This window comes from Xiphias gladius, chromosome 15 (genome assembly GCF_016859285.1).
Source record: "Xiphias gladius isolate SHS-SW01 ecotype Sanya breed wild chromosome 15, ASM1685928v1, whole genome shotgun sequence".
In the NCBI taxonomy this organism is placed as follows: domain Eukaryota; kingdom Metazoa; phylum Chordata; class Actinopteri; order Istiophoriformes; family Xiphiidae; genus Xiphias; species Xiphias gladius.
In genome coordinates this window covers 491,787-519,327 of record NC_053414.1, presented here as the reverse complement: position 1 = coordinate 519,327, position 27,541 = coordinate 491,787, and the positions used below count along the sequence as shown (strand labels likewise).

The 27,541-nt window shown below is 43.7% G+C and overlaps 1 protein-coding gene across 4 annotated transcripts in view; it reads left to right on the top strand.

Annotated features, from left to right (window-relative positions):
* rasal2 (RAS protein activator like 2) overlaps nt 1-27,541 on the top strand; it is a 91,245-nt gene that overhangs the window by 22,930 nt on the left and 40,774 nt on the right. For 3 of the 4 annotated variants that reach the window (XM_040145614.1, XM_040145613.1, XM_040145612.1), the window contains exons 2-3: nt 15,422-15,549; nt 15,792-15,915. In XM_040145614.1, coding sequence (XP_040001548.1) covers nt 15,422-15,549; nt 15,792-15,915 — 252 coding nt within the window. Of the gene's footprint in view, nt 1-15,421; nt 15,550-15,791; nt 15,916-22,275; nt 22,402-27,541 lie in introns of those variants that run through there. The other variant, XM_040145615.1, reaches the window with a different exon arrangement.

The window sequence follows — 27,541 nt, the reverse complement described above, 5'->3', positions numbered from 1 at the left end:
ATGTCAGACAAGAACTTGATTGATTTAATTTTGCACAAATAGCCACTGTAGCCAAATGGAATAGTCATTAAAGCTTGATAGAAAACGAGATGTCAACGAGATGTCTACCTGAACTGTGAGCTTCCAGTTTTCTGTAGTTTTTATAGCCACAGATTTATTCTGCTGATTGAAGGAATCTAAAGCCCTTTTCATGCAGCCTGTTCAAGGTGGGAATGCTGCGCCTTTATTCCGCCTAACCGTTCTGTATAAAAGGTACGGACACGGGGGGGGGGGGGCAGCAGAGGTAGTCACAGAGCCGGATTGACGTCTGCGTAAAAGGGAGAGCTTGCATGGCGGGACAGACGCCGACGCTGTTGTGTTACACTACACGCCTCTGACTCCGGAATGCCAGCATGCTATCTAAAAATCACACACTGGGACGGCAGTATGCCGGCTTTGTTTGGTTCAGTGTAAACAAAGGAAGGAGGCATGATGTTGGGTCGTCTTAACGGTATTCCTCCATCGGACTCTTTAAACCCAGTGAGAAGCTGCGGCAGAGTTTAGTTTTGATAGTAAACGACCCTCTTTCAAATCTTCAGCGTTGGAATGTCACAAAAATGACCTTGAGAGCCGATAAAATCTGTCCCAAAGTGTCCCTTTAAGTGGCGAGTGGGGCCGTTACAGGAATAGTGTTGATGTTTCTGTGCGACTGAGCCGAGTCCCGTATCTGTCCTCTCCAGAGAGCCTCACAGCTTATCAGAGCAAAGCTTCAGCCTTCGCTCACAATCAGCTGCCGCAGGAAATGATTCGCCTGCCGTCACTGATTTATTCTCCAAGTATTCAGCAGGAGAACATCAGGACCTGTGGGTAGAGAGCACAGTTCATAGTTAACATTTTTAGGGTTTTATATTTCTCAGAATCCAGCGCCAGCTAAAAGTTTGTTTTCCATGTAGTTGAAAGTTGGATATTTTTGCCTGAAGAATGAAAAATGATTAGTCAGAATTGCTGCTGATTAATTTTCTGTTAATTGCTGATCTCAGCACTACTTTACTGAGTTATTTTTAGCTGTTCTAGCAGTGTGGCTCTGGGGAGGGCGATATCAGTCTGTATCAGCTGTGTTTGAGCACAGTCTAGCATGGTTGTAGACGTGTTCCTCTGCAGTCGTCTCTCTGCTTAACAAACGACTTGAACAATGAATCCAGCCATTTTCTGTCAATGAATTGATTGTCCATTCAAATTTTTCTCACCGTAACTCACTGGTGTATTTACAGTCACACACCCAATAACCAGTTTCACCAGGACCGACGACTCATTGAGCCTCTTTAATGTAATGATACCATTTTTATGGGACTTTCTGGGATGGAACTTTCCCTGAACTTTCCCTCTAATCACTTCTGATCTTTCTGATAATCACATTTTGAATTATTTACTAATTAGCGTTAATTCTCCAATGATGTCTTTTTAGCATAAAGATGAGTTTGTCTGATGATTGTTTTCCTAAAAGCCTGTTTCACAGAACAGTAGTCGAGGACTTGTTAGTTATGAAATATGCTTCTTGACACATTTGAAAGAGGTGCCAGATTTCTAAACAGTCACACAGCCTTTATCAAATGAAACAAACATGAGATACTAAAGGTGCTGACAGATGGTTTCCCAGCAGAGAGGAAGCTCGACTCTTTACAGCTTTTTTTCCCTTTTACAGCGTGAATGGAGGGCAGTTTGATAAAAACAGTGTTTTTCTGTCTGGGTCCAATCTGTGAATTGCTGTAATTTCCTCCCTCAGACAAAAGCTCCTCCTCAGTCTGTTTAACACCTCAATCAGTGTTGACGAGGGCTCCTCTGGGATTAAAATCCTATTTCACGGTCACTGTTTGAATTCCACGTGATTAAAATAAAATACCCTACTTGTGAAAGATTTACTGGAATTTTTAAGGTCCTGTTGAATCTGATTTCTCAAAGAAGTATTTAACGTGACCTCCAGGTGTTAGGTGTTTGTGAGAAGATTGTATTTATGACTTCAGCAGCTCCGGAAGCTTGTGGAGATCTTCACAGCTTCACTTGTAGTTTTGATCTTGAACCGGATTAATACTTGACACAGTCCCGCTGTACATGGCCGTATCGTGCTTTATTTACATTCCCCACAGTTACTGTTCACAACACAGTGATACACAGTGATATTAAACTACAGGTACGTACAGAACTGGAGTTAAATCAAGATAACGTGCAGTCTCCGTGCTTACGCTCGTCCATTCGCTGTGACAGTGAGCAGACGGTTTGCTGTGGAGATGTCTTAGTTAGATCTTTATACCTGAAAAGAAGACGGTGATAAGTCTTTCTTCCTGTAGGAATAACTTCACAGCCTGAAAATCAAAATATCCAACTCTAAATCAACATTTACGAGTTTCTGCCTGCGACTTGCTTAAAACTCCTGGTGCAGGCGCTGAGTTTGGTTGTTTAGGATGCTGTGCAGCTAGATTGATGAGTCTTCTGATATTAGCTAATCGAAGACATATCGCTATCTGCGTACGTGTTGGCCGATACGTAACAATATATTGAAGTACAGAAATGCTAAAGAAATGTTTAAACTCCTTTTAAAAAACAGTGTCTCGGTTTGTCTCAAGTTTGCTCAGCAGAGACCGTGGATAAGCTCTTGTGTCCCACTCAGTCAATGTCTCGGTCACAATTGCTTAAGGGATCTTTACCAAAGTAGTTTGTGTCTATTATGTTAAAAACAAATCACTGTGGACTCATGTATCATTATCAGTTTTTTTTTAACCACTCAAATAACGATAATGGCCTTAAATATCGAGTATCAGGACTATAGGACTTTACTATTTGTCTTATTTAAAATGAGGTCATTATAAATCGTTTTTACTCCAATGATCTTACTTGATGGTTTTATAATGCATCCTCACACACACACATTAAGTTAGTGAAGAGACACATCCAACCAGAAGTTAAGACACTCTGTAATACTGATCATTAATAAAGCTTCATGGATATTATGATCCATTCTAAAAGTGTTTAACCAATGCAAGAAAAATATTCTTTTTTGCAATTTTTGAGCGTCCACAGTCAGTAAATATAAGATTATTTTGTCAATCTTGATTCCTAGATATTTCAAGGTCTTTTAACTGATTCAGCATCAAACTGAGTTGAGGGCAGATCAGAGTTGCTGCAAAGAAACAAACAAACAAAGAAAAGAAACCACCCAGGTTAAAATAGGTTTGTACAAACACACCATCAGCAGGTCAAACATGCAGTCAAGTCAAGTAAATGTTTTTATAAAACCCAAAATCCCAACTTTATCTCAAAGGGCATTAAAATGTGTAAAGATAATGGAGTGACTCCGAGTCATTAACGCTCCTTATTTTCTCCTTATTCTTTATCCGTAGACTCATAAGCTAGAGCTCATGTTCAAATGACGTTTTAACACTTTGATGTTTGGGACAGAAAATCAGCTGCTGTTTTTTTAACAACAAAGAGTTTCAGCTTCATTAAAAAGTTTTCACATGTTAACGTCACCCTTGTGTGTGTGTGTGTGTGTGTGTGTGTGTGTGTGTGTGTTATCTGCAGCCTGGGTCAGTCTCAGCGACACACCCCTCTCTGTTCTCACTGTGGTTTCAACCCCCCCCCACCTCCTGTTAAATGGTCCCATCTTGATAAAGCAGTGATGTGATGTTACTGTGCTGTGATTGGAGGAGAAAACCTGTTGTATTTACTGGTTGCTATGGACACTAGACCTGCCTGCTGCAAAGGGGAATATACAGGTCGACAGACAAAGCAGCCTCTGTCGGCCTGTTTGTGTGGGTGTGTGTGGGTGTGTGTGTGTGTGTGTGTGTGTGTGTCTGTGTGTGCCTGTGTGTGTCTGTGTGTGTGTGTATGTGTGTGGACTTTATCCTTGTGAGAACCTGTCAGGCTGTTAACCTTTTTGGGAGTGAGGACGTTTTAGTTTTTTTTGCTGCTCAGCGCTTTTTAAGGGGGTAACTGGTTTTTCCTGGAACTCTCTAATGCAGCTTTTCAGTCCCGGGAAATGATGGAATTGTCTCACATATTCTGGTAAACACCGTGTAGTCCTGGGAGAGCTTTCATTGCTTACTAATGAGTTGTTGTACGAACTGTCGGGTTGACATGAGCATCTAAAATGGGCATTTAGTATGGTGTCCTCGCAGAAGCTGAAGTTCAGCTCCGTTCAGGGACGGGACGATGTTAGGGGATCATGTTTTCAGACCGATTTACAGTAAATTCCTGAAGCTGAGCTGTGGAATCTGGATTGGATAGATCTGACTAACTGAAGTCAGACTTGAAGTTCGGCACGTTTGGAGTCTCTTTCTTTTCTTTCTTCACATTTATCAGTGACTTACAGCCAAGTTGAAAAGCACCTCTCAACTGACCTCGTAGCTGTTTTTGTCGCTGTCGAGCTGCTGAGTTCGTGATCATTATTTGTGAATTCAGTAATCTGCTGTTAATCAGAAGGTACTGACCCAAGTGGCTCTAAGCTACTACTCACTCTGCTTGGATCTGTGAAGAGGTTACAGCAGGCGTGTAGTGTGTGCTGCAGGTTGTTGGGAGGAGCTGCACCCTGCGGCTGTACCACCGCTGTAGTAACTCGCGGTCTGAGAGCGCTTTTAGTAAAGGAGACCTCTGCCAAAATGAAAGTTAGTTTCTGAGTCCTGGAAGATGATTGTAGACAGAAGGCTGTTGTACACGTAAACATAAACAGCAGGGTGAACACCGTCAGCATATGTGTGTCGCTTCAGAAGCATGAGAAGCATTTAGTGGAGTTAGTGTGAGTGTGTGGACAGGTGGTGGACTCTCCCCGGCTCTCAGACATTCCCAGTGGAGGTTTGGCCGGAGTCGAGTTTCTCTTCACACCAACACACACACACACAGCCCCCGCAACACCTGAGACACACATGCGCTGTCTTCCTTCTCTGGTGACTCCTGCAGGTGCAGTGCCTTGCTCATGGGCTTCTAGGCAGTGTTGCTCCTTCTAGTCTGGGGTTCGACGAGGTCAAGTAAACTGGAGCCGTGAAAAAACATGCAGGAAAATTTACAGTATTGAGAGAAACGCGGTGAAATCTTCGGTCGCTGGCCCAACATTTCACCGCGGGACGTGTCCACAGGCAGCAGATTAAAGTTCTCACCGAGGGACTGCTGCTACAAATCAGCTGGACAGACTGTGGAGCAGCTCAGCTAATCTGAAAACAACAGAATTTAAAGCTGCATCCATACATTTGACTTTACAAATTAGTGTCAGTGCATTTTTTGTAACAATAACCAATAAACTCCAATGGCTGAGAGTGCGAGACAACCAGAGAGAAAGTTGAAATAAAAACAACCAGCCTCTGCCTCCTCCAGTGGTGGTAGCATGAATACAAACTTGCCCAAACCTACTGATAGCCAAAATAAAAAGAGACCAAGTCCAAACTTTGATAATTACAGGATCACTGTCTCGTATAAGAATTCTTTAAACAATACCTCCTTTTTATATAATAAAGACTGTAAATAACATGCACACCTCCTGACCATGGCGGGTGGTGTAGATGAAGGGGTACTGAGCTAATCCTCTAGAGCTGTACTTACTTACTCAAACCGGCTTGACAGACTGCTCCTCCTCCTCTTTGGGGGTTTTTTTTGGCTGCACAGAAGTGTCGGCTCTGTGGCCACAGCGTCACTGTTTATTGCTTCACCACATTTTCAGAACTTGAGACCGGTAGAGATGGATGATGCAGGTCGCTGACGTGTTTTCTGCTCTGCTGTTTTTGTTTTTGTATTTCATCGTAGGGCCGTGGTTCACCAGACATTCATCCTGCAGTCAGTCAAACCTCAACCCTGACATCATACAGTCTGACCCAGACTGAGACCAGGATTTTATTAGACCATCACACAAAGCGGGACATGACACAAACCTGCAGGATTGTTGTTACCACACAGTGTGTAGGGGCCTGTAGCTGCTAAATGCGCCGCCATGTTCGCCAGCTGGTCTCTGGCTGTGTTTTTCTGCTGTTTGCTACTGAGCAGGTAGCGGACGGTGGCTTTTTACAGCTTGCTTGATTAAAAACAGCTGCTGCTGGAAATCACGCTGATTAGAGTAGAGCTGCAAGGATTAGTCAAGTGATGGATTATTATTATCTTGACAATCAATTAACCATTTAAGTCAATTTTCAAGCAAAACAGCCAACTAATTGTCATTTCCAAGTTCTCAAATGCGAGAATGTGCTCCTTTTCTTGGTCTAACGTTATAGTAAACTAAATATCTTTGAGTTGTGGACTGTTGGTTGGACAGAACAAGATATTTGATCCCCTTGGGCTCGACGATTTTGTGATCCTAAAGCCAAAGGAAAATGTGAAAGAAGGTTTTCACATTTTTTGGCATTTTGAAGACTAAACGTTTAATTACCTAGTGAAAATAATGAAGTTGTAGCGCTAACATAACCATTCACAACAACATCCAAGTCAATAATGAATTATAAGTGTGGAAATTTGGACTTTTCTGAAAGCCTCGATATAGCCAGCGTGATGTTAAATAATACAGAAGTTCCTCTGAAAGATTGTTGCTCCGATATATCCTCATGTCTGCCCCTGTTTGCTGATGTTTTTAATTGAGAGGCTGATCAATAGATTAATAAAAAAATCTTTAGTTTCATCAACCAGACTAAACCCCCCCCGGCCTGGGCTGGTCGGGCTCACAAATTCAGTCTGTCATTGTACTATATTGGCCATTTGTGGCCAGTAGGGAAATAAGTATTGATATTTAACTTGAGTAAAAGTAATAATTACATAAAGTTAATTATTAAACGCGTGTATAGGAATTGTTCCGTAGATTTGTTTCTGTTGCTCCACTTGAGCCTGAAGCAGCATTTGAAAACATCAAACAGCATCAAGCAGAGGTCTTCCAGGAGCTGGGAGCCACTCTGTAAGGTTATGGTGCATTTTGGAAGCCGTCGTTGAATGTGTCCCGCGGCAGAGAAATAAATTTCACGCTCAGGCAATGTCGTGGGCCAGTCCAGTCGTTTCCTGGCGCTCTGACAAGCGGCTCTGACCTTTCACCAGGTCTGGATCATCCAGCGGCCCGGACAAATATAGAAGCTTAATCCATCCGTCTCCGCAGGCAGGGAGGCAGCAAAGAGGACTTCCTGTGGACCGCCGCCTCACTTTGATTCATCTCAAACAATCAAACTGCAGCATAGTTTTAAAAGCATAGTTTTTGCACTACCAGAAATGGTGGTACGTAAGTAAACAAAGTGTCAGAGTAAAGGTGGTCTGTATCTAAAGGATTTATCATGTTGTGACCACAGGCGTGTTCAAAGATACAGGGCAGTGGTAAGTAGGTCTTTTGTCTGAGGATGGTGTATTCAGAAAGGTCAGTATGAGAAATCTGATGATGGTGTGAAGTGTTGGTGAGCAAATAAGTGAAAAGTGAGCTGAAGTCAAAAACATATCTCTTAAAATGTAATGCATTAAAATAGACCCCTTTTTCCATACACGTTTGGTGGGTATACCTAAAAAAATTTTTGGCTTCTTTACTCTTTTTAAATAAATGTAGTGTTATATGTCACTTTTGCAAAATATTACGACTGTAAAATGTTATGCGTTAAAAATTATACATTTTTCCATATAAGTTTGGTGGCGCTGATATGTTCAGAAAAAAAAGAAAAAAAATGCTTAATCCCTTTCCTCAGCTCAAAAGTTCACTCTTGACCTGAGATGTGGTTGAAAGCTCTGGAAACGTTAGTGAGGACCATGAGTTATTTCCAACTTAGCTTGAAGGTTTCTTATTGACCTTGGAAAATAGCAGTTGGACAAAACATTCTTAACTCAAAGTACCACCTACTGGTCTTGGCTCAGTTGTTTTTACAAGATCAAGGTAAAGAAAAGATGGATGAAATGTAAGAAACTGATTTATTTAGTCTTCGCAATCAGGGCCCCCAGTTTTCTCTGGAATATTTGGTGTTTTTTAGTGCAGTTTTGATATACTCCAAGCGTTTCATTTATAAGTAACACAACGTATGGTTGAATCCGATAAAGCAACTAAAAACGGGTAATGATGAATTTCAGGCATCAGCTTCGGTGCATTTGTTTAATAAATTCTTGGCTTCGTCTCGTTTTGCCCAGAATTTGTTCTGGTTGTGTTGTCAGCTTGTCAAGACATTTAATCATAAATGTTAACCTGATGGTGGCTCTAGATTAAAAGTCCAAGGATCACCAAAGATATGGGGAACCATAAATATCTGTACAAACTTTCATGGCAGTTCATCCAAAGGTTAGAAAAGAGAGAGAGAATTCCCTGCAGAAACACAAAAGAAATATTTCAGGCAGCTCCACATACTTCTGGCCTTCTCTTTTTGTCTGAAGGCATCAAATCTAAACTTACTTTAATATCTTTTTATTCAATAAAATAAAAGAAACTGGAAAACAGGAAGCGAATGTAGTCACTCTAGGTTTAAACAGCACATTTCCAAAGGAAGTTCTGCATTGATTTGTTGCTTTATGGATCTTTCTTGAAGTGGACAAGAGATGAATTGAATTTTGGCTCATTTTCTTGTGATCAGACTGGTATTTGTCACATCCTTTCAGCCTCCAGGCCCAGTCAGTCATCACAAGTGTGTATTTTCAGCAGCAATGGTCCTCGTAGCTCCATCCTGATCTCTGTGGAGGTTTGCGTGACGTCGGGCTGAAGCAGGACTTTGGTTCAGGCAGGTACGAGTTTGTTATGTAAGGCCAGCAGCCGGCGGCGTTCCTCTCTCTCGCTGTCTCAGCAGATGATCTGGGAGCAGCCTGCCGTCCCGTCCCTGCTTCCCGTCTTTGTTCAGCTCTGCTCATCTGTCGGCTCGGAGGCGTCCACATGTCTCGTCGCTTGCAGCAGACCTCGGATCTGCTAATTATCCGAGCTTGAGTCCCTCCGCGCCGCTCGGAGACAGAACAGAAAAACCGGCCAATTAGTCTTCTTTCCTTCCTCTTTGGTTGCTGCTCTTTCACTCAGCAGCTCTGAACAGGAGCAGGTGTGACTACTTTCACATCTCTCAGGGGTTTCTGGGCTTGAGCTTTGACGTGGATGATTTAGTATGCAGCCAGAAATAGGCTGCTGAAAATGTAGATCCTCAGCTGCTTTCTGCACAAACACACGGTCCTCCTTTAGCTCTCCTCCTCTCGCTTCCTGTGGCTGTAATTCATCAACAAACCCTCATATTATTCTTTAGGTTCTGCTGTCAGAGGGAAGCTGCTGTGCGCAAACCAGACTCCAGTGTTGGTAGGTTAGAACAGAAACTTCGAATTGTCAGAGAGGTGGTGGAGCCCTTTTCCACAACCCCTAACCTGGAGTTTCCCAAAAGCCAGTCGTTTCTCATCATTTTGTCTTAATCAGTGTGTACCTGTGACTTCATATCTGCTTACTTTGGGTTTGAGATTTTTTTTGTAATTCTCCTCAGATTGTTTAATTTCTGGGATAAATATTAATGATTCAACAAGAAAAACAAAGCAAAAAATAGCGAAGTTGTAAAAAATAAACATGAGTTTGAGATTGAAAGTCCATCCTTGACCTTGGAAACAGCAGTTGACAAAAAAGGATTTCACCACATGGTCCCTTTCGTAGCTGTTCTGGAGCTTCTGATCATACCACGGAACTTCCTCAGCAGATGGAGTTGTCATGAAAATGTAGGTGTTAAAATTGACAGTTTTTCTGAAAACTTAAAGGACTTCCCACTCATGATGTCTTGGTAATCGGGGTACAAAGGTCATCCCTGACCTCGGAGAAGCTGCATTTTGTCAACCCTCCACATTCCCATGAAAACTGGGAGGCTTCATCTGCAGAGGACATCATGTGATTCGATCGAAAAAGCCCCAGAACAGCCACTGAGCTTACGTTGTGGTGAGAGGATAATGTGAATAACACAGCGATTATTTTCTTTATTATCCCCTTAATCATCTTGTCACCCTTTAGATTTATCTTGAGAACCACTGCCATACCCTGAACTTTTGCTTTTTTTTTTTTTACGAGGGTTCTTCCTTATGTTTTCCGCCGTATTTTACAAACCAGACCTCTTCACCATAATCAGCAACTCACTTTAGTTTCCTTCAGAGCGACTGGGAGCCTTAGCTGACGCCAGTTCAGCGTCATCAGTGCAGATTTCTTTATTTGCACCGTATTGTGATTTAGTGTCGGGAAAAGCTTTAAAAATGTGGAAGTGATTACAGCCGCGTCAAGCTTCCCTTTTCTGTGCAACTTTGATATGAATGTCAAAAAGAACAAACCGTAACAGCACTGTCTAAAACTGCAACAGTGGTACTGTGAAGAGTCACGTGTGCATTGATTAGACTCATCTTTTGAGTGATTGTGGTCATTTTCAAAAAGAATAATAATCCAGGTACAGTTCACAGTTCAGTATACAAATACTCTATATGGAAATCCTCTAAAACTTAATGCTAAACTTATTGCAAGGGTCTAACAATCAAAATTAGTCCATCTGTTTTGATTTAGGTGGGTCGCCAGCACCGTGAGGCCAGGTAGGGTTTATTTTTTATAGACTAATGATGCTGGGAACCTGGAAGTTGCTTCCGCCATTTTGGGTTAAAACGGCCGATTTCCAGTCGGAAGTTCTACAATATTAGATATTGTAAAACAGATGTGTAGTCAGAGGAGACTTGAAAAAAAAGAACAATAAAACAAAAACAAATGCACAATCACTGCAAATTTAGATTCATAGTTGAGGTGCTAACAGGTGTAGATTATGTTGCAATGAGACAGAAGAGTCATTTCCATAAATCAAAACACTTTTACCATGTGTGGACCAAACACAATTAATACATATGAATAAAAAAGGCAGATTTAACAGCTTTGAACGTCAAAAGGAACCAACAACGAAAAGGTCCTGTAACTGTTAATGGTGGATTTATGGTTCAGGTCAATGGTTCATGTGTTATTTTTGTAATTAACTGCAGTGAAATGTCAGATTTCCAATGTAACATCAGACAGGAGCTCAGCTGTACAAATCAACACATTTTGGATCTTTGAACCTTAAACATAATCAATGCAACTAGAACATAAACTCTTAACAGCCTAAGATTCAAATGTAAGATGTTAAAAAGTGCGATTTATGCCGTGGAACCAAATGTGAAATATGTTTAGGCTCTAGTGAACTACAGAGTTTATTTTTGTCATCTGTGCAACTTTAGCATGTCAGTGGTAAATTCATATTATTTTAGTGACTCTTTATGTTTTATTTTTGTAATAAAATCGTGAATATTCTGAAGGGTGACATTATAGTACAGTGATGATGTATTTTAATTGCGCTGGTAGCTGCGCCACTCGGGGCTCAAATGGTGGATTTCCAATGGAGGTTCTGCATTGGGAATTCAATGTTCATAGTTGAGATCTTAAATGTTGTAGTAAATGTTTTAGATTAAAATGTGACATTTTGAGGTTCATGAGAATCACAGGCTTTAATTTTTGCTTTAATTTAAAACAAAGTTGGGAAGAAAGTTTTGGAAATCTCCTGATAACTACAAACACCAAAGGTTTTAGAACAAGATGTAACCATTTACACCAAACTCAGTTTTTCCAGTTTAAACCATTTTTCTGCAAACCACCGCATCAATAAAACCAGAGCCTCTGGCCCTGCTCTCTATCGATTCAAATCACTCAGCATGAGAAAAGTCCACTTATGGTGTAAATAATATCAGAGGATCCGTCAGGTTTTTGTAAACTGTGTAGATGATCACATCCAGGACAGACTGCTTCCTGTTACCGTGCCCCTGGCAGACAGAGGCAAACTGCAGCAGCAGTAGAATTTATGTAGCAATCAGACGTCCATCATAATCAATTAGCGTCATTGTGTTTGTGTTTGAGTGTGTGTGGAGTGTTTACCCGGCCAGACAAACGCTGACTGATCCCAGCACAATCGGGCACAGTGAAAGCACCGTCTGTTTACTCGTCCCTGCTGACGAGACGCTGTGCACAAACAGACGCAGCTTTTGTTCAACACTTAACACTGATTTACTGTCTGACACACACACACACACACACACACACACACACAAAGCCAGATCACTGCGGGAGTCTGAAAAACTCTGAAAATCCTCATTTATCAGCTTTTAAAGGAAAAATCTGGCTATTTTACACCAAAATGTTTCCCTGCCGTAGGTCAGTCTGGTGGTGGTGGGTCATCTCATCGAGAGCAAACTTGTCACCAAACACTGGCTGGATTTACATGAAATTTACTGTGGATATCCATGTTCCCACTGGATGACTCTTATTACTGCTGGCCGGTATTTATACTCTGAGACACTATCCAGTTGTCAGTTTATCTCTGGGTGTATTCGACCACTGAGGGCAATGTTGAAAATAGTATTATTTTCATCTGATTTTGACATCGGTGTGATGATGAATTCACCGGGTAATAAATGTGATAATCTAGAAAATGTGTTGACCTTACTACCACATATACTGTATGTTTCATGATATAAAATTACCATCCATATCACCCACCACTTATTAGCGTAATTTAAAAAAGTGTATCTTAATACGACACTCATTATTACTGTAGATTTAAAGAGGAGGGCGAAATCTACGGCCCTCTTGATCTATGGAAAAACAACTGTAAAGTTCAGCTGAAGATAATATGAGGCTTCAACAGGCTTTTGGTCCTGTTCCACTGCGGGTACTTAACAACCTGTAACCTGGAGATTCATATAACCTGACCTTTTAAAACCTTGTGATTCTTTGGTTTGACGTTTCTTCTTGTGTTTCCACCGTATTTTACAGACCAAGATGGTTCAGATATTGGATATTAAAAGGCAAAAGATGGACAGTTCCAGGAACTCGTCCTCTGTGCCGGTCGGAGCCGCCTCCGCTCTTCTGGTCTTTGATTTTTTTTGTAGTCCTGCTTCAGCTTCCTGAGCTTCTCCCAGCACTTTTTGGGGCTGTGCTGCATGTTGAGCTCACTCAGCTGAGATGAAATCTTCATGTAAATCTTATCGTTTCGAGCGGCCGTCTCAAATTCAGTCTGAATGTCTTCCTCTGCAAAAGCGGACAACAAAGCTTGGACTTGGTTGTGGGCTCTGTCTTGATTACCGTCGCCCGCAAACTACAAGCAAAACAATGTGCCTGCAGGTGAAGGTTTTTAAAAACGCTGTGTACGTAACAATGCTGTGGAAAACACTAGTGTACTTGGTCAATAGGGGACGTTCAGCGCTGCAAGGCCAACCCGGAAGGTTCCGGACCCCTAAGAAAATACTGCCCCCGGAGCAGGGACTTCTCTGGGGCTAAAACTCTATCACCCTGGAATTTAATTTAGACCCTTGCTCCTCTGGTGGAAACGCAGCTTGGGGAACTGAGTTCCCCAAAAGGAGAGGAGATGCACCTTAAGTGGACGGAGAACAGTGCAAACAAAAAACGTCACGTTTGCTTGTAACTCTGATTATTCTCCTGCCAAAAATGTCCTTTAAAAAATGTGAGGTACAGCCACAGTGGTCTTCTCACCAGGATAATTCTTTTCCATCCAGGTGATCACCAGACACAAAACACCACTGATCCGGTTCACCTAACACGAACGTGACTGTCTGCTGCTGCAGAGGAGGAATCCTCTCTAACGCACAGTGACATGACCTCTGACCCCTGCTGAGTCCGCTGTGCCGTGGGTGTCAGATGAGATCAGACGACTCTGCTGATTCCTCCAGACATCACTTTCATTTTTAATCGCCCTCCTCCTCTGCCTCTCCTGTCTCGCCCGTCCCCCCGATGAGCAGCTGATCGGCAGGGAGTTTAGATCCACAGCGCCCTCTGCAGGCTCGGCTCAGTCTGCTTCGTGTGATTCCTCCACGCAGAGCCGCCCACTCGCTCCCCGTCCCATGGCTCTTGTTTGAGGTCGGTCAGCTGACTGGGACGAGACGTTGACTCAAGGAGCTGAATGTTTTCTGGATTGTTTAGCGGAAAGTGAGCGGGATGAGCTGTAAACAAGCCTCACTGTCCTGATTCTTATCCGTTCAACACGTCTGAACCTGATTTGTGATGTTTGTGGATCCCTGCTGACACCAATTCCTCCCACTCTATCGTCAAATACCCGATTAGTACGGTTAATGTCATCTTGAATAGATTTTCTTCAAAGCCCCGCATCTTAAAACTAGATTTTGGCCTCCCTACAAGACAAGGCCCCTAGATTAAGTAAGAATGCAGGCCTCCTTATCATAGTGTTGCCTATTCAGAAACACATTTGCATTTAATCGAATTATGAGAATCTATTTGACAACAGTGAGCCTGTTGCTTTTGGGGCCTTTGAGGGGTCAGGACCCCCTTTGGGTGGTTGGTGGTCCAGACCCTTACAAAAAGCCAGCCTGTTTAACTGCGGCTCACCTGAGAAACTAAACATTTAAATGTCTGGATTTCTGCAGCGTGTTTCTGCAGAACAGCAGCAGCTGCTGTTTGAGCGTTTGTATTTTTGAACTAATATACCTTTAATTGGTCCAGCGTGGCATAACAGGGAGGGAGCAGAACACGTAGACATCGAGACAAAACGGATCAAAACAATTCCATGACATCGCCACAGCATAGTCACAGTCATGGAGGATGTGTATGAGGAGCGTGACGCTACATTATGTGGTAGGAAATTTACATATGTGAAGGTGTGAGGGAAACCTAAGTAATGGCAAAGACAAGACAAAAAACAATCTATACTAAGATGATAACCAAGGGTAAAGCCAAAACGTGATCAGTGTCCGGTGAAGTTAAGCTGTGTTCCTGTGAGACTGACCTTTTCAAACGGTTGATTTATTCCCGTGTGGATCTTTTTAATTGAGCAGAAGACTTTTCTACTGTGTCTGACAGTATTCTTCTTCTTCACGTTCACCTGAGTTTCTGACTGAGAAACTCAGGTGATTCCTGAGTAAAATCTCCAAACTGATCAGTTAGAGTCCGATTTTACTCTTTTGGAGCAATTTTAACTCCCGGTTTCCTTCAAAACTGCCTCCTTTAACTTAAAAATGTATTAATTTATTAAGTGCTCTTACCCCCGCCCGCCCCACCTACCTCACCCCCACCCCTCACTTTTGCAGGATATCCATATCCTCCCTCTTTAATAAATTACGACTGGTAATATTTAAGTTTTCAACACGTGCCCCTTGTAGTTTTGACTAGCATAGCATAGCTCCAGCTTCAGATGCCTGCAGCTGAATTTTGAGCTGTAATATTTTGTTTTGAGGAAGGTTTGAGAAGTGACTGCGCATATACACTAATTTACTGACGCGATATAGTGGATTTACTCTGTTTTTATCCACCGTTGTGTTGCTCCAGCAGTTTACGCTGACCTAAGCGTCCGTTATTTTAAGGGCTACATCAAACGGAGATGTTTTATCTTTAATCCGTCAACCTGACACACCTGCCTCCCTCCATGTAAAAACCCTTTGCTCCGTGTGCATGTTTCCTAACACGTCCCATGTCTGGTTTCAGATGTTAAGGGTCCTCCTGCTCACCGTTTCTCCTGCGGTCAGAGTCCGTACACCGATAGTGGAGCCTGGGAGAGGAAGTTCTGCATCCTGACCGACAGCCAGCTCATCCTGCTCAACAAGGACGATGAGGTCAGACCCCATGACAGCACAGGCCCCGTTCAGACCTGGCATTAACACGCGTCTCTGCGCCCGATCCGATCACAAGAGGCAGCTCTAAGCCTGCTTATCACACCTGTATTTAGAGCCGTCCACCTGTGAGCAGATCACACGAGACGCATGTCAATGCCAGGTCTGAACAGGGCCACTGATGCTCAGTGAGATGTGTCCTGCAGAGACCCCCTAACAGTAACCTCCCCCCTCCTCCCCCTCAGGTTGCAGGGGAAGCTCAGGAGAGCCCCACAGACTCGGCGAAGGGTCGAAGTCTCCGCAGGACGGTCAGCGTCCCCTCAGAGGGACAGTTCCCAGAGTTTCAGGCAGAGGGCGCCGCCATGCTAGGTAAGAACCGGACGGTGGTGGTGCTGTGAAGACTAGAGCACAACAGGGTTCAGTAACATCTTATTATGTAACACCGCCGGAACAGTGACAGGCCTCACGCACACACACACACACACACACTGAGGTAATCCGCAGCGTGAGAGTGTGCGTGCGTGAGAGGCCAAACCCAGCAGCCATTAGCAGGGATTAAAGTCAGAACAAAAGAGCAGATGTGATGATGTTCAGACTGCGGAGGAGTGGGGCCGTGTGTGTTTATTAAGGATAAAGCTGTGGTGGAAGAGGAACTCAGATTTTTTAATGAAGTAAAGGTTTCCATACTACGGAGTAGGAAGTAGAAATAAGAAATAAACCTTCTGTGTTCAAAACCTTACTTGAGTAAAAGTACCAAAGTATCATCAGAAGTAAAAGTGCTCCTCATGCAGAGTGGCCCCTTTCAGATTTATTGTATCATAATCATCGATGTACGTATGATCACGTTAACTTTGCAGCTGTTGAAGAAGAGGCAAGTTTTAATTGCTGGGTAGTTTGATATATTATAATACACTGTACATAATTCTTCATGGTTTATCTTAATTCCACCATAATGTATTTGTTAATTATATTTTGTATTAATAATCTGAATCTGCAAAACTAAACCTTTGAAATAAATGTAGTGGAGTGGAAGCATAAAGTAGCAGAAAACAGAAATACTCAAGTAAAGCAAATGCAGTACTTGAATAAATGTACTTAGTTACTTTCTACCACCGTCGGTGTGCAAAAGCATCGGTAAATGCAAAACCAGAAATGTACCGTGGAGGATTTCAGTTCCACTCACGGGATTCAGTTTAGTTACACGGCGTTCCCGGAATATCCCGGAGTTTTGGAGTATTCGAGGCAGGAAAATAAATTCAGAGTATTCAGCATCTTTTTTTTGTGCATCAGACCTGTAGTGGCTGATTTGCAAAAATGAAAACGAAATGAGAGTCTGTGAAGTTTCATGTTTTTCTCTGTCAGTCTTTTTTTCTGTTTCTTTCTTACACCTCTTCTATTTCTGAGGTCGGTTGATCTAATAAGTTTTAATATTCTGTTCTTTAGTTCTTTAGTTTCGGTGAGTCAACATCTCAAGTTCTGGTTGAGGTGATGCTTGGAATATTTTCTCTTTTTATTTTATGCCCAGCACTTACTTTGCCAAAACATTGGGCTAACTTGAGATGTTTGTTTGACTTGTATATGAAAACTGGAATACAGGTAATCACGGCATGTAAAACAAGATTGCTGCATTTCTTTTCAGCACCGGAAACCCATCGAAAAGACCTTGGAGAACGGCCTTTACCTGGGCTCACAGTGGAGGTTGAAAGTGTAACAAATGCCCGTCACAACTCATAGGAGCCCAGAGTGTGGACAGGTCGCGGATTTAGTCCAAAGATGTTCAAATAACAATGTTTTTGTATTTTTTTACTGGATGAATAAGTAAAAAATGTTTCAGCTAATTGTTGCACCGATGGTTTCTACACTAATAACGCGCTGTATCAGTTCTGTCAGAGCACCGAAGTTGCTCTTATTCTTAGTATTAGCTCATCGGCCGCAGTTGCTTCATTCCTGCTTCACAATCACTGGCTGGGTCATCGGCTGTCTGGCTACCAGCCGACAAGTAACTGTAGTTGTATCGATGCGGGTGAACAGCAAGGCCGTCGCAATCACTCGCCGTTACTCTATTACTTCATTTTGACGACCCCTTTTCAAATTCAGTGACATTTAAACAGAATAAGGAAATTTAAATATTAATTTCCTCCGTTAACTGGATCTAGTGGTGAAACTAAGGATTATTTTCACTAAATTTACTGATTACTGTCTGGATTAATTGTTCAGGCTATAAGCGATCCGAAAGAAACGCCCATCACACCTTTGCAAAGCCGTAAGGAGTGTCCTGTTTCCTTTGATAATCTGGAATCAGAGAAGTTCTGGGTCCCCTTTTTTTTTCCCCTTCTGAGAGATAATGCGTGATTTGAATTCTGAATGTATTTACTTGTTAGCTTTTCAAAATTGGTCATTTTATTAATTGATTAGGTATAAACACTGTAAAAGTCTACAGTTAGTCTGGTGGCACGCTCCGGGCCATATATTGGTTTGTTTGGCATTAATAGTTAAACTCTTGAATTTGAGTGAGGTTTGCATTCGTATGGGGGACCAGGGGGGGTTTATATTTTCCTAACATGTACCCTACACATCCCAAATTTCCATGTTGACCTCCAGGCAAAATGTGAGGGATTTTCCACACACCACCAATGGCATTGTCAAAGGTGTGGCACACATTAGTGAGGTATCGCCCCTACCTCTTGATCCAACAGACTCACTATGGCTACGCCCTCTTTCACAATTTCTCTCTGGCAGTATTATAGTGAATCCGCAACCCGCCGAACGATGACTGAGCATGGTTGTTAACCTCTGTGGCTAAAGCTGAACTTCCTGTGGCTTCAAATAAAACAACGCCGGTATTGCGGTCTGTCCCTGGAAGGTTTTTGAAATAAAAACGCTGTATATAGACCTTTGCTCAGTAAAATCACAGCCCAAAGTTTACGGAGATCCCAAACATATGAAGAAGAATTGTGGGAGAATGTACCCGTGTCGAATGTCTTCGTAAGTCTGGGGGAAAATCGTGTCTCTGGCTGCTCGGTTCGTGCGCTTGGGTCAGTGTTTGCAGATGCAGATTCGGTCGGAAACGCTTCCCAGACTCGGCGTTGCAGAGTCAGGTGATTGCCTTCCTAAACTCATAATGAGGCGTTCGGGTGCAGCCTGTAATTTTGCCGCTCTGTGTGGGAACATCGGCTGTGGCCGGGGAATGTGTGAAGACAAAGCATCCAGTGTCCATTCGTTCATCTGATGGGAGCTGGACTGACCCCGCTGCCCCCAGTGGGACGCCTGGGCCGAGGGGGCTCCCGCCCCGAGCCGCAGGGGCCCGGGTTTGTTTTGTTTCACTAAACCAGATCTGGGACTGGAGGAGTCTGGTAAAACGCAACATCCACAAAGGTTAAATTCATGGTTCCAGATTTTTGTCACAGTGACCGGTTTATTGATCAGTGATCAGACTGACAGAAACCTCTCCCTCCCTGGTCTTCCTGCTCATTCAGCCACAGAGAAGCTCATTCATTCACTTGACCCCCTTAATCCTCAACCCCTCACCCCTCCTCGCCCACCACCCACTGGCCGAGGAGGGAGGAGGTTATTTATATGTTAATATACCCAGTCAGCTCACACAAACAGGCCCCTGACAACCAGTTTAAACTGGGTTTATACTGAGATTATACTGGGTTTGTACCAGGATTAAATCAGGATGTAAACCTTGCTCATCACTGGATTTATACTGGTTTTAATTCTAGATTTATACTGGGTCTGATGCTGGATTTATACTGGGTTGGATACTAGATTTATACTGGGTCTGATGCTGGATTTATACTGGGTTGGATACTAGATTTATACTGGGTCTGATGCTGGATTTATACTGGGTTGGATACTGGATTTATACTGGGTCTGATGCTGGATTTATACTGGGTTGGATACTAGATTTATACTGGTTTTAATACTGGATTTATACTGGGTCTGATGCTGGATTTATACTGGGTTGGATACTAGATTTATACTGGCTTCTGTGCTGGATTTATACTGGTTTTAATACTGGATTTATACTGGGTCTGATGCTGGATTTATACTGGGTTGGATACTAGATTTATACTGGCTTCTGTGCTGGATTTATACTGGCTTCTGTGCTGGATTTATACTGGTTTTAATACTGGATTTATACTGGGTCTGATGCTGGATTTATACTGGGTTGGATACTAGATTTATACTGGCTTCTGTGCTGGATTTATACTGGTTTTAATACTAGATTTATACTGGGTTGGATACTGGATGTATCAGCAGCTTGACACTAGATGTAGACCATGTTTAATGTAGGTTTGGATACTTCTTTTCACACTGTGGTTTTGAAGCATTGACACTGTCTGATTATTCTGTTGATTGGTCGAAACTGACATGAGGTAATGAAGCCAGACTGGGAAGTACAATAATGAAACAGGAAATTAGACGCTTCTTTATTGCCCACTTCTTCTTCTTCTCCTTCTTGTTGTTCTGCTTCCACTTGTTTTTTTATTTTGACACTATGAAGGCTGAGCAGCAGCGGTGACGGCGGCTGAGATGTAATTTGAGTCCACTGTCGGCTGCGCAGTCTAATTACAGTGTTGACTGCTCATTAACTGTCTCAGCTCTGAGACGCCTGCAGCTCTGCGGCGTGTCGTCCTCTCTTCCTCCTCCTCCTCTTCCTCTTGGTATGTCAGTTGTGTCCAGATGAGACTTTTCCTGAACCTCGAGGTCGTGATGTCACCAGATAAGGTCACTGATTACAGGAAAATGATCCGCGTGTGAAAACAGCCAGAGGCCACACGAACGTCACACCTTCCCTCGGACCCATTTTACCTGCAGTGCGCAGGTGACATCCTGTCAGGCTGCAGGTCGCGACCCCGCAGAGCTGAATATAACGTAACCTGGAACTTATAAGCGAGGGTGCGTCGCTCATATTTTAGTGGCTCATTGCTCCAAATTGTCGGGGGTTGACGACCAATGTGCTGCTGAGATTTTAAGATGAATTAACAGTTGTGTGCGCTCACTCTCACGTGGTTTAGTAGCTCTGACGCCTGAATGAACGTCAGCGTGTATTTGATCGATCCAGGGACCCTGATGTGGGGCCGGTTTTTCAGATCCGTCCACTCTGGAGGGACTGTTTCCACAATTCTCAAATTTGGATGAGAACAATGTTGTCTCAGTGTGGACAGAAAGCAAACGCTTAGTTGAAAATGAGCGTTTTCTCATTCAGCCGCCTTAATGTGGACAGACGCTGAAGTCCTGTATCAGTTAGTTCACAGGTGGGAAGAGTGAAATCCAGGTATAGAATTTGTTGACGTTGTTAGAGTGAAATGTTGAAAGCTGTTCTTTATGTTGTTAGTTTCATAGATTGATCAGCTCTTCCGAAGGGTAAAGGAGAATCAAGTGAATACTACTCGTGTTTTTAAAGCTTCGGCTCTTTGTGGTTCTTGTTGTGAAAACTCCACCTGCGCAGGTGCCGCTCACACAGGTCAAAACTCCTGCGAGGAGACGTATAAAACAGGACGAGGTGTATTTTCCGGTCACGTCCCCGACCATTGTGCCGTTGTCTCAGTCTAATCTCTGGTTTAGGTGGCTCTCTGACTTCAGCTCTGGATCTGCTGCATTCCTCAGTCTGCTCTCCACCTGTAAGCCCCGCCACAATAAAGCCACACATCCTGCAACCGGACCTTCAAAATAAAAGCCTGCAAACAATCTGGATTCAGTTCCTAAAGATATCCCAATGAAACGGTGAAACACCTCTGAAGTTGTAAGATTGTAGCCTAAGGCAACATCTGAGTATCACCTACGTGTCTCATCTTCCTGCAATAAGAAATCACATCGACATCGGTCGACCGTTGTAGTTTCAGTTATTAGAGGTTTGGTTTCAGCAGTTCATATTAAAGTAATGACACAACTAAAATAATCAATGAGACACAACTGATCCAAAGACACCGCAAATAAAATGTTTCTGTCACTCTTTTGTCTGCTCTGAAGATAAAGTTATTCCATTAGAAAGTCAGTAACAAAAACTGTTCTGAAAAAGCAGCTGCATCTACAGGCACAGTGTAGATTTGATTCAGCTGTAATTTAAGGAACAATAATGAATTTCCCCTGCTCCATGCGCACATGTCCAAAACTCTTTTGGTTTATTTTAACACCTGATTTGAATTATTTCTAGTTGAGAATCAGTTATTACTCCTCCGCTGCCGTTATCAGGATCTTCCGATGTCTCTTTCTCCTGTCTCATCGCTTTAATAATATTTTCCTCCCTGTTCTGGTTAAGATCAGATTAAATATATCTCTGTTTATCCCCAAAGAGTTTATTTATATTCTCCAGCAGCATAAGAAACAGGCTAAAGAGGCAGGAAACACCTAAAAAGAAAGGGGGAAATAATAAGAAATAGGCCCATAATATAATAAAACATTCAAAAGGTGAAATTCTAAAAGCTATTTACTTTATTTATATTACAATAGCTAAGGCAGCTATACATTTATATATGAATAAATATGAATTGACATGTGTTTGAACCTTGTCTTTGGTCGTCGTCGTCAATGTGAAGCACGTCGAGCTTCATTTATTTGGTGTTTGCAAGCAGCTGGACGAGCGAAGATCGGTACTAATGTTGGAAATGCGACATTCGCGGTCCATACCTGCCACCAGAGGCTTTGTTTTCTGCGCTGTGGAAGGACCTTTATTGTGAAGGTCCGGGACAGAGGGGTGTGTGTGTGTGTGTGTGTGTGTGTGTGTGTGCGCGTGCGTGCGCGCGCCCGGGGTGAAGCTGGCGTGTGTTGACGGAGCTGTGCTCAGACCGAATGAGCGTTGACGCGCAGAGGACGCGAGCGACCGCGCTTCTCTGATGGACCTTGCAGGTGAGTCTCCTTCGCTTTAAACGCCGCTAACACGAGCGGACCTGCGGCGCGTGCAGCCGACCGGGGATCGGTCTGCGGCCCGAGTCTCTCGCGGCAGAAGTTGCGAAACACGCGTGAAGCCGTGAGGAGTCTCCGCCTGCAGGAGACACGACCGTGTGGAAAAAGTTTCATTTTCGCTCCGCTTCGCAGTCCAGACCCAAACCCCAGCTGGTCCGAGATAGTTATCGATCGGTCATCGATCGGGATCGGGATCGGGATCGGCGCTGTGGATTAAGCGACGTGGAGGAAACGGGTCGAGATGAGCAGAGTTAATCGGAGCTGCAGCGGCGACCGAGAAGAAGAAGAAGTGAGCACTTTGGCCACATGTGGGTTGGCGGGGTGGGGGTCGGTAACGCTGAAGTCGGTGGCCAATCACAACAGCTGTCTCCGAGTCCTTGCTCAGGTCTCCCAGCAAACTAACTGTTCAGCGTGAGGAGGTTCTTAATCGCTAATACGAACTCTGCCTTCAGTCAGTCCTGCTGCGGCTCCTGTCTCTAAATATACCAACCTGTGAGCCTGAAGGACTGAGGGAGGCAGAGCTGACACATCTGTTCACTTCTGACAGTTCCCACTAAATAGCGGGGAATATCTCGCCCCTTTGGGTCTGTCAGCGCTTTTTGTGCTTTGGACCTGAGCTTGGCCTACCCGAGCCTCAGCTCCCTCGTCGTCTTCTCGCTGGTTGAGCGCAGTGCTTTCAGCAGCGGGGTCCGGGTGTGAGGACGACACGGATTTGAAATGAACAGCAACTGTAGTCCCGTGTTTTGGGCTTTGGTTGTTGCGGGACCGCGCTGACTGACGCTCAGTTCTTCCCCAGACAGTTTAAAGCTGCAGCAGCGACGTGAGGTTTGATTATACGCCGGCTGACCTCTGACCTGCAGACAGCGGCCGATAATCTAAGCCCACGGAAACCTAAATACGATCCCGAGGAGGCGTCCGCACTTTGTGTAAAGTGTTTTTAAAGTCTCAGGCAGAACTGAATTTACCTTCCTCACAACAAGGCCCTAGAAGGTACGAAGAAGTCACACATTTAGTTGACAGAAGCCCAAAACCATCTGGGCCGCTGGAGGCAGTAATGCTAGGTCTGAAGCGTCTGTGACGGTGGCTGCAGAAGTCCGGGGACATCCTGCTCCCCCGGACCGACGCTGGTCTGGTCGTGACGGCGGACTGAGCCGCAGGAGGAAGATCAGCAGCTCGCAGTGGACAAGTGTCAGTTTGGCAAACACACGATGGTCAAATGTGAATCCAGCATCGTTATTTGGTTGATTCGTGCATCGAATTTTCCGCCACTGATCTGGGCTCAGGTCAGATTCATTAGATGAAGTCTGTCATAGGGAATTACCGTTGCGTCGGTGTGAACGTGAAGCGGGTATGAAATCAGGTCTTAGATTTAACTTGAAGCCGCACAGCCCCGTGAACTGTCCTGCCCGCTTGACTTCAAACCGACCCGGGTCTTCGTCTGCCCCGGTTTACGTCCACACCGTCTCTGAATCACATTTCTTCCAGCTCCGTGCACTCTGTGGCAGTTAGCCTAAACCATGGCACTCCAGCTGTCCCCAGATCAGCTATAATTAGATCATTGTGTCCCAATTTTACTTAAGATTACTCTCCTTTTGTCTGAGGATGCACAGTACATGAAGCGGACTTGAAGGTTCATACAACTCGGGATTCGGCCTTTATGCAACGAACCAAACTGTTTGAATCAATGTCACCAATTTACCAAAGTGCATTTTAGTCTTTTTGAATTTTTCAGAGTGTTCTGACTTTCCAGGAAGCCGTTGTTTTAAGACTGACAGCGGTGTTTCTCCTCGGCCGGGCTCGGTCCGACGTGACAGAGAACACCCGTCTCCTCGGGCCGCGCTCTCTCGCTCTTTCTGTCTAATGGAGGCCGTAAATGAGGGTTTCTCGCTCAAAGTGCATCTCGCACTCTGGAGCTTAATGAGAACGGTGCGCTTGTGGCGACGCGTCGAACTGATTCGCTCTGCAGCTGGATGACAGACTGACTCTGGATCAGATCTATCAGGATTGATTTCAGCTGCTTTGACACAGTTAAAGTTGGACTGTATTGGTGCTGAACTGGGTTTTTATTAGAAATGTGACAACAAAAACAGCAGCGGCACAAACTACAATCTCCAAAGTAACAACAAGGTGGAATCAACTAGAATAAAATTCACTTTAAAAGGCTGCATTTTGCTGTAGGTGGCTAGTTAACCGTAAGTGATCAAGCAAAACGTTATGAAGCAATATACTTCATACACTTCTGTCAGCACATGAGTGAAATGACCAAACGCGGTGACGTTCCAACATTTTCAGACATGCATCTCGTCTGTGCCTCGAAATAAGGAGTTAAGGTCATTTGTGTTTGACCCAGTCAGTCAGACCCGCTCCGGTCCGGTCCGGTCCGGTACCGCGTGATAGTGAATTCCATCGAGGCGCTCGGCAGCTTTCAGTCGTTATTCGGGTTTGATACGTGGGGAAGTTTTGGCTTCGGATCGATTTTTTTCTCTGATAAGAGTCTTTGTGCTGATGTGGTTGAGCCGGATGTGCTGTTTTCCTACAACCATCATTAACTGCGTTTGACTTTTACCTGTGGTACATGGCAGCCAAGTTACACCCGTTGTGACAGGTCCTGGCTCCGTGTTGTTAATCGGAGCCTGTCGTGTTTTCAATGCAGTGTGCTACTTTGCTGAACCTGCTGTAACAGGCTGATCATCACAGGTGTTGAGAATATGGATGGTAGAGGTTTGTTGAGCAAGAAAATCACATTGAAATGATATTGTGAATCTTGTATGAAGATCATTATGCAACAGGTGCAGCGGCTTCTCACAAAGTTCGTGCATCGAGTCAGAGCTGAAACAATTAGTTGATCAATGCATCAGTCAGTCGACAAAAAAACAATGAACTCTTTAGCAACTATTTTCATAATTTCTTCATTGTTTCTGCCATTTCTCAAGCAAAAATCGTGAAAAATTAGATTCTCGGATTCTAGCCCTTCATGTGAGAGGATTCGCGGCTTCTCGGTGTCACCGTATCTCATATCGTTGTAAACTCCATATTTTGGGGTTTTGGACATGTGGTCAAACAACACACAAGGTGTCACCTTCAGCTCCGCAAAGTTGTGAAGGGCTTTTTTTCCTCTGCGTTTTGGCCGTTCACAAAGTATACGACTAATCGAAAAATTAATGGGTAATGAAAATAAGTGTTAGTCGCAGCCTTCCGTCAACCGACGCCTGAATTTTGTCAGTGTTGTTTTAATAAATGGATGAGAAAGAGGTGTACAGGTGTTTCCGTTATTTTGTCCAGCCCCTGTATGGATATAAATGCCATAAATTACAATTACGATACAGTTGAGGCCTTTAAGTAATGTCTCACAGACGGGTTAACATTTTTACTGACTGTTTGTTAAAACTCAGCTTTTATAAATAAAAGACTGTAATACCACAGCTTTGTTATGTTACATTAGACTAAATATTTCATTATTAAGATGATTTGTTACTGTTGACAACAACAAAAGAACAAAATACTGAGAGAAAATGAAAGTCGAGCGTGTTTTGTAGTGACCCACGTAGACCGATCCCAGTTCAGCCAACTGGCGACCAGTTGAGTCTGACTGGTGGGCCGGAGCTCCTTCTCAGTATAAACATTAATAAATTCAGAGGAATGTGAAGGGGTGTGAGAGGAGGCGCCTGTAGCAGAGACACAGAACGAGGCTCCACGGTGAACAGAACTGGTTTCATTATGTGAAAAGAAATTCTTTGAATATTTGTTGTGAAGGCAGATCTTTGTGTCTGCTCCCATGCCTCTGACTTTTCTTTCTCTCGCTTATTTACTGACGATTTAGTGAAGCTTTTATTTATTTACGTTTTGGGAGAATGAGAGAACGAGCGGGCAATCGTGGGCGATGAAAGAAAGATGTATATTTGTGATCTGTCATGTGGACAGACTGGATGTTAATCTACATCCAGTCCATGCTGCCTGATCGGATCTGAATTTATTGAGGGAGACTAAAGTATTTGGCCTGTAATGTGTGTGTTTTTTGAGTGTTTGTTGATTTGTCTTTCTGTAACGCGCTCAGCTGAATGAATTTGTTGGAGTTTCCCTGGCTTCACTTCAGACCAGGGCTTTTCAGAGACTTTTTATTTTTTGGTTACGTTTTGACAAATCTGTCTCCATGAAAAGCACCTGAACCAGCTGTGATCAGCTCCTGTTGCAGCGCAGCCGTGGACGTTCAGACAACTGTCAACGGATCACTGTGACGCTGAAGGAAACCTAAAAACATGAAGTTCTGCAGCCTCTTTTTCCCCTGGCTTCTAAGTGGATTTCTGTGGCTTTTATTGTGGAGGGACATCAGAGATGATGATATCCTCATGAAGTGGAAGTCACACTGAATCTAAAAACATGTGTTTCATGTGTGTGTGACCAGAGGTGACTGAGTTCTGACTCTGAGAAGGAAGAGTGTCATTTCATGAATATAAATTGTCTCAGTCCGGCCCTAAGGGTTTTGGAGATCCTTAATCTCCTCCGTGATCCGTTTTGCTCGGGGAGCTGAACCCTGAGCCGAGAGCCCCACCCTGTCCAGCAGACAGTCTGATACAAAGGCTTCTCTGAGCAGCAGATTATCTGCGCCGCGTTGGCGTTCCCAGCGTGTCAGGTGTGTCCGCTCGCGTATGAACGAGAGTTTGACAAGCGCCTACCTTTAAACATTCCCGGCATTCCTCACACTGCTTCCTGATGACATCACACACTCCCACTCATCCTCCCTCGGCCGCCCGCGGCGTCACGCTGATCGCAGACGGAGCGGCTGGTGTTGGAGCTCCAAGGCCAGAGTCAAAGGTCAAACATTATAAGCTCGCTGTTTTTTGTGTTCCATATATTGTATGGTTTTTATTAGGAGCGGCAACTACTGATTAGAAGTGATCGATTGTAATCATTCAATCGATTGATCGTTTGATAAAACAGTGAAAAATGTCCATCTCAGTTTCACAGTCACAGGTGCCATTGAACGACGTCTTGTTCTGTCTGACAAACAGTGTAAAACCCCGAAGACGTTCAGTTGACTGTGATAGAAACCAGAGAAAAGCAGCGAATCCTCTCACTGGAGAAT